Source organism: Cololabis saira, chromosome 20 (assembly GCF_033807715.1).
Source record: "Cololabis saira isolate AMF1-May2022 chromosome 20, fColSai1.1, whole genome shotgun sequence".
Classification (NCBI taxonomy): domain Eukaryota; kingdom Metazoa; phylum Chordata; class Actinopteri; order Beloniformes; family Belonidae; genus Cololabis; species Cololabis saira.
The window spans coordinates 15,705,651-15,713,175 of record NC_084606.1 but is presented as its reverse complement, the minus strand read 5'-3'; the positions used below and the strand labels follow the sequence as shown (position 1 = coordinate 15,713,175).

General features: G+C 39.5%; 1 protein-coding gene across 2 annotated transcripts; it reads left to right on the top strand.

Annotated features, from left to right (window-relative positions):
* Positions 1 to 3,525: 3,525 nt before the first annotated feature.
* On the top strand, positions 3,526 to 7,108 carry LOC133420323 (C-type mannose receptor 2-like). 2 transcript variants are annotated; one of them, XM_061709997.1, is made up of 5 exons: positions 3,526 to 3,593; positions 4,072 to 4,155; positions 4,323 to 4,703; positions 5,701 to 6,033; positions 6,454 to 7,108. In XM_061709997.1, exons 2-5 carry the CDS (start codon positions 4,104 to 4,106, stop codon positions 6,798 to 6,800), a joined length of 1,113 nt encoding a protein of 370 aa, XP_061565981.1. In that variant the 5' UTR covers positions 3,526 to 3,593; positions 4,072 to 4,103; the 3' UTR covers positions 6,801 to 7,108. The 2 variants fall into 2 exon arrangements, with proteins under 2 accessions (XP_061565981.1, XP_061565983.1); XM_061709999.1 differs by having other exon boundaries at positions 3,536 to 3,593; positions 4,075 to 4,155.
* Positions 7,109 to 7,525: the final 417 nt, after the last annotated feature.

Here is a 7,525-nt window from a genome sequence, read left to right as displayed (position 1 = left end):
AGCGCCTCTAGTGGTCACCAGCTAAAACATTCAAGATGACAACAGCCCTAATATTCCTTCTATAGATTTGTTCTAACAAAAAAAAATAGGTTGTCAAACTTTACCCAGACATGTGAGCAAAAATCTTAACGGAGGCTCTTTTATAAAGTTGCCCCTTGACTATATTTTTTATCCTAAACACTCACCAGCTATTTTATTAGGTACACAATGCTGGCAGCGGCTTGAACATCCTTTTCCCCTCTTATGGCAAACATTGTACTGAAGTGCTGCCAACATAAAGGGACAGATGTGGTCACAACTATCCTCCCAAAGCTGTGACATTTGATGAACATTTATTACGTATCAAAGTGCCTAAAGTAAGCTAAGAAAATATCCCCGACACCATAATACCACCACCAGCAGTCTGAACTGTTCATTCAAGGTAGGATGGATTCATTATTTATGCAAAATTCTGATCTCGTCATCTAAATTTTGCTGCAGAAGTTGAGACTCATCAGACAAGGCAATGCTTTTTTCCAAACTCCTATCACTGAATTTTGGCGAGGCTGTGCTAACAGCTGATTCATGCTGCTGATCTCAGCTGACAGGAGTGTCTGCAGTACGATCTCCTGCTGCTGAAGCCCGTATGCTTCAAGGTTTTTCATCCTGAGAGGTCAGAGAACAGGCGGTTATTTGAGTTGCTGTCGCCTTCGTATCATCTTGAAACAGTTTGACCATTCTCCTTAGACCTGTGCTGTAGATTCTGAACACGGAGATACTTTTTATGAAAACATATGTTTGCAGAATGCTCACGTCGGTCACCATTTTACGCTGCAGGCCAGTGAGCCAGGTCATGTGCCATTCCAAAAATGGAAATGTGTTTTCAACACATCGTGTTAATTATTAATTTTCAGAGAGATAATCAACCTGTTTGAACATTCAAATCAGACTGTGAGGTTCCAGTAAAGGTTTGTTGTTCGTTAGAAAATAACATTTCAGTGAGGACAGCTTTGAGCAGAGCATCGGACACAGACATCTTTCTGGATGCAAAGTCATCAATGAGGTTGAACATTTCTTAACAACATGAATTGATATAAAACTATTGCCAATATATGATATTGGCTAACATTTACAGTTTAGATACGACCAACTGGTCATGTGACCACTCTTTTACTACAGAGGTGAATGCAGATGGCTTTAACAAGACGTTCGATAAATGTTCATCAGGGAAAAAACTAATCATCCAGTCCAGACAGAGATGGAGACAGAGATTCCTGTCTGATGATTGGCAGCTCAGGTGTTTGTGCTACAAAGTTTTATTTCAACAACATCCCGACCTTCAGGTGAAGCACGAGTTTCCTCGTGTTTGGCTTTTTTTTCTTCTCTTGCTACTGATTCGTGATGTCTTTTGGATGACATGTTGAAATCTCCCCCTAAGTAGCTCTGCAAGAGCAAGAGCCTGTCTGCATGCCCATCAATCTGATTGGTCCGATATCTAGTGCTGTCAATCATTACGCATCCGAGTAGAGGTTTCTTTTCTCTCATCCGCCTGGCGGTAATGCATGTTTGCATGCATTGCACATATGCGCTACCATGCAAATACGTCCCCTCGTGCAAAATGCGGCCCCCGTTGGAAGATGAGGCCCTTTGCACAGCGCGTGTTCTGCGTTTAGGGAGGGGCGGCCCTGTCTGCATTATTTTTGGGTTTTAATGAGCAGACTAAGACTATGCCAAAAAGTGTACAGTAATGCCCAAACATTGAAAAAGATAAAGATTGTGGTCTAAGTTCAGGCAAGGTTAGTTTTATCATACGGACAAGCTCAGTTGGCCTGTATTTATTTATTCAAACATCATTTGGATATGCTGGTGTGCTGTCGTACTGTATATGTTGGTTTTATTTCCTCTAGTACAATAATCCCGTTACAATATTGAAACACGTATTTATACAGTTTGTGCAAGCTCTCTAGTCATGAGGGCTGTTTCACAAAAGTAGGATGAAGAAATCCAGGATAAGAGATTCATACAATTCATCCCGGCTGAACCCATTTCACAATGACCAAACCGGGCTCAGGAGTTGCTGCTTTGTCAAGCCAGGTGTAAGTAATACAGGTAAATGCACGTCAACAGATTTCTAAAAAGACCATGAGATCGATCACAGATTCACTTATTCTACAACGCATAAATTGCGTGCGCTATACTTCGCACTAAATGAGCAACATCTTTTGATGGAGGCTTATGAAGAAATGAAACATACTAAAGAAAGGAAAAGCTGCTGCTATTATGAATATGTGACAAAGGGCATGGCAAACAATAGCAGATCGCCTGAATGCGTAAATAGCCTAAAATACACATTTTCTAACCACAACCTTAACAGAAAATGTGATAATCATAGCATACAAGGATTTACACATTTGCTCAAAATAATGACTTTAAACTTATAGATAAACAGTGGAAGTGTGTGATGTAATGTGCAAATCTGACAGCGGATTAATTCTTGTTACTTGTGTCCTGAATAGCTCAGTGGGTAGAGCCGGCAACACTTATAGAGGCCGTTGCTCTCGTTGAGGCAGAGCAGGTTCAAATCCCGGAATATTCCCCCCTCTCTCTATACCCACCTACCTTACCACCTTTTAAATAAAAGAAAATCATGTTACTCTTTTTTGTTCCACATTTTACAAATATTTATACAGTATGAACACGACTGGACCTGGCTCTTGAGGACTGGAGTTTGACCAGCTACTTTATTAGGTACACAATGCTGGCAGCGGCTTGAACATCCTTTTCCCCTCTTATGGCAAACATTGTACTGAAGTGCTGCCAACATAAAGGGACAGATGTGGTCACAACTATCCTCCCAAAGCCGTGACATTTGATGAACATTTACTACGTATCAAAGTGCCTAAAGTAAGCTAAGAAAATATCCCCTACACCATAATACCACCACCAGCAGTCTGAACTGTTCATTCAAGGAAGGATGGATACATTATTTATGCAAAATTCTGATCTCGTCTTCTAAATTCTGCTGCAGAAGTTGAGACTCATCAGACAAGGCAACGCTTTTTCCAAACTCCTATCAGTGAATTTTGGCGAGGCTGTGCTAACAGCTGATTCATGCTGCTGATCTTAGCTGACAGGAGTGTCTGCAGTACGATCTCCTGCTGCTGAAGCCCATACGCTTCAAGGTTTTTCATCCTGAGAAGTCAGAGAACAGGCGGCTATTTGAGTTGCTGTCGCCTTCGTTTCATCTTGAAACAGTTTGACCACTCTCCTTAGAGCTGTGCTGTAGATTCTGAACACGGAGAAACTTTTTATGAAAACATATGTTTGCAGAATGCTCACGTCGGTCACCATTTTACACTGCAGGCCAGTGAGCCAGGTCATGTGCGTTGTTTTCCCGAAAAGCCATTCCATAAATGGAAATGTGTCTTCAACACATCTTGTTAATTATTAATTTTCAGAGAGATAATCAACCTGTTTGAATATTCAAATCAGACTGTGAGGTTCCAATAAAAGTTTGTTGTTTGTTAGGAAGTAACATCTCAGTGAGGACAGCTTTGAGCAGAGCATAGGAGACAGACATCCCACTCGAGCTGGACGGGACGACCCACGCAAATGTAAGCTTTAATTCAACGTCTGTCCTTAGTTGTTATCATTGGCATATTATTTCACACATGTCACTTCTGTTCTTATTTTGCTTCATTTAACAGTTTTCATTTACAGTTACAGAACTGTGGAGTGGTCTATCCGCAACCTTCTAATAAATGGCAAACGATGAATAAATAAATAAAAAAAAAATTATCCCAGATGTGATTGTAAAAACATAAAATCTGGCAATAAAATTAATTATTTATAAAAAAAACATATAACATTTTCCAGCAGCACCACTAAGAAATTAATTAAATGCTGATTGTTTACCATTTGGTCTGCACGTTTATTGCATTAAATTAACTCATAATAACCCTTGGCGATAAAGGTTTAAATGTCCTGATTGGTTGATTAGATTTTATTGTTCCACAAAAATACTTTCTAGTATACGAATGGTACAGGTTATAAACCTTTACATTGACATGAAGTGTTCAAATGTTCATCCAGCAGAAATAAACTGTTGAGGTAAAATACCAACGATGTCTGACGGAGCAAAGCTGCAGTGGAGCCTGCTCCTGCTCCTGGTGGTGGGTAAGTGGATCTCTGTCTTTAATACCTCATCTAAACTCTTAAGAAATGCACCTTTTCTTTGTTGTTTTTTTAATCAGACAAAAAGTAAAATAAGAACACCTGTTTACTTGTAGTACAGAAGAAGGACTGTATGCACAGCTGATCCTGCTACTATGGTGTTTTGACAGATCAGAGTTGGTTCATCACAGGTCAGCTTTATGAGTATCACTATATTAAAGATAAAAAGAGCTGGACTGCAGCTCAGGAATACTGCAGAGACAAGTACACTGATCTGGCCACCATCTCCAACATGACAGACATGAAGAGACTCAAGGAATCAGCAAAGAACCAACAAGATTCTGCCTGGATTGGTCTGCACATTCTAAATAATGCTAACCTCACCTGGCACTGGTCTCTGCCTGGTCTGGAGTTCAATGAAAGTGAGACAAACTGGAACAAAAATGAACCAAACAACGTAGGAGGGAACGAGAATTGTGGGGGGATAAGGAAAGACCTGGAGTGGTTAGATTGGTCCTGTAATGTGGAGAAGTTTTTCGTCTGCTACGATGGTGAGAACAGAATCCTGATTAATGCGATTTTAACACATAACTTAAATCTGTTAGACTGCATGATGCCATTCAATGAGAAGACCTTTCATTTTAACATAAAGTGAAAAACGAAATAATCGGTGTGGTGTTCAACTAAAATATATGGTTATAAATTAAGAGTAAAACACATTTCTAAAACAGACTGTTGTAAAGTGGTTTAGAATAAAGTGTGTGGGGGCGGTGGGACTGGTTTAATAAGTCAGCGGACCAATCCCCAACCTGAACAGCTGCTCTACAGCCCAGAGGTGAATGAACCGCCCGTAGGGGAGGGAGCTGACTTCCATCAGCCTCCTCCCATGGGTCTGATGGAGGCCCAAAGTAAGGGACAGCTACAAGGAAGGGGAGGAGAAAGAAGTTTAAAATTGAGAACTTATAATAAAAGGAAAAGAGGAAAATGTGAAAACATGTGAACTGCCGGTCGGGAATTTGGACACACTTTCTCGTTCAAGTCAATGGGGGGAGTGTGTCTGGGCTCTTGACTGGCAGGAAACGTACCAAGTTAAAAAACAAATTAAAAAGGGAAAAAGAAACAAAAAACAAAAACAAAACACAAGCAAATTAATGTATTTAACTCCGCTCGAGCTCTTCTAGTGTCCCATCTTGTTCTGTACCTGTATGCATTTTTGTTTTGCATACTTGTATTGTTACCTGTTTTGTATGATTTTGTGTTTTGATAACCTGTACTGTATACCATTATATAAATTAAATTGACAAAAAAAAATCTTAAAATGATTCCCAGTAAAAAATCTTATCTCCTGATCTAAAAAAATTTCTTTAAAGGAGAAATGATTATTGCATCTCCAAATTTGAAATTTGGTGATCATATCAAAATTAAACTGATGCTGTCGGAAAAGAAAAGAAAAAAACATTTATTTGACAAGTGTTGCTGATGACAGTGTCAATATTGAAACATTTGTGTTGAGTAAACTGTGTTGAAAGATTGTCTTTGACTCCACAGAAGGAGAACCAGAGAGATTCCATTTCCATAAACAACATAAGACCTGGTCAGAGGCTCAGAGCTACTGCAGAAAGGAGCACACAGACCTGGCCAGTGGACTGGAACAGTTAAATGACCCACAGCTGAAACGTCAGCTAGGGGATAAAGGCTATGGGTTCATTGGTCTGTTCAGAGACACCTGGAGCTGGTCAGATGGGAGCAGTTTCTCTTTCAGACACTGGAAAGATCTGGCCGACATTACGATGAGAGAGGACAGATGTGCCGTGATGAAGGAGGACGGGGAGTGGGAAACTGACGATTGCAGTAAAGACAAACCCTTTTTCTGTTACGATGGTGAGATTTTTATTATCTACTTTATGTGTCTGGAAGCAGAATAAAACTGAAGAAGCATTAACCATGAAAAAAAGGTAAACCTTCTGTAGGTAATCGTGTTGTTTAAACCACACAAGTTCACCCCTGACGAATGCTGGAAAGAGGACACGTCTACATGTCTGGAGGGGCCTTTACTTTATGAATATTATGCTTATCAAAAATTATGATTTTTTAACATATTTTGATTTGTCCAATTCGGCTTTAATATTCCAAGCTTTTCTTTTCCCCTCACTCCCTATTTACCAGATATTGATTATTACTAAAGATACAAGTGAACAGATTTTTCTAATTTTCACAATCATTTTAGCACCACGAGTTGTCAGTCGTGACTTGAGCAGAGCTGATGTGATTGTTGGTTCTTGTCCATCTCTTCCCCAACAGATAAGGTGATCTTGGTCAAACTAAATCTGACCTGGGAGGATGCCTTGTACTACTGTAGAGAAAACCACCGTGACCTGGTCTCCATCACCGACCTCAATGACCAGAGATGGGTCCAAGAGAGAGTCAAGAACGCCACCACTGAATTTGTCTGGACGGGGCTGCGCTACACCTGCACTCTGGATTTCTGGTTCTGGGTCGGTGGTGAGGTGGTCACGTACCACAACGTGGACTCGGGTGAGAAGGGGGACCGCTGTGACATGTCTGGAGCCATGGAGAGAGCTGGAAAACACAAGTGGTTCAAAATAAATGACATGCAGGAGTTTAACTTCCTCTGTTCTGAGTGGTAAACCCACTGTGACCACTGCTGACATTCATTTATTAGTTCTGATCTTCAGTTGCCTTTTGGGTTTTTCTTGTGTTACTAAAACATTTAAGACATTTTTGTGGAAGAAGATTTAATTAGTTACAACTTTTCCAGGGTGTTGGGATCACACGTTCTGTAAAGTTTTGCTTTCAACTCATGTCTCCTCTTAAACCAGTGAAGTTCCTGAAAAACATAGTGGAGATACATAAATGTTTGAAGATTGCTTTCTTATTGATCTGGTGATGGTTATACTTATACCTATAAAGTTATATGTATGTTTTTACTACAGTTTTTGGAGTTTTCTGTTGAATAAATATTCAAATCATTCAAACGTCTCAACAGATTTTTGGATTTTTAAACAAAATAACTAAACAGGTCTGAAGAGTCGGTCAGGTGCCAAATTTCAGTTATTGGTCAAACCTAGATTATAATAATAATACATCATACATTGAAATATCAGTATGTAAACTTCATGTTACAGTTGTTGCAAATGAGACCCCAAGAGATATTTATATGAAGAGTCACTATTCCATGTTGTTGTTAACAAAAATATATTTTCTGGAATGTTTCCACACTTTCAAGATGTCTTAAGAGAACCTTTGGATAAGAGTACAACAATATTTTGTATTTCAAAGACTGTTTGAATGAATGAATAAATGAATGAATGAACGAATGAATAAATGAATGAATGAATGAATGAATGAACTA

Excerpts from the sequence above, each read along its gene's own strand:
- LOC133420323 (XM_061709997.1), top strand. The coding sequence starts at position 4,104 with ATGTCTGACGGAGCAAAGCTGCAGTGGAGCCTGCTCCTGCTCCTGGTG. Across the intron at positions 4,156-4,322 it reads GCTCCTGCTCCTGGTGGTGG|ATCAGAGTTGGTTCATCACA; the intron begins GTAAGTGGATCT and ends GTGTTTTGACAG. Across the intron at positions 4,704-5,700 it reads GTTTTTCGTCTGCTACGATG|AAGGAGAACCAGAGAGATTC; the intron begins GTGAGAACAGAA and ends TTGACTCCACAG.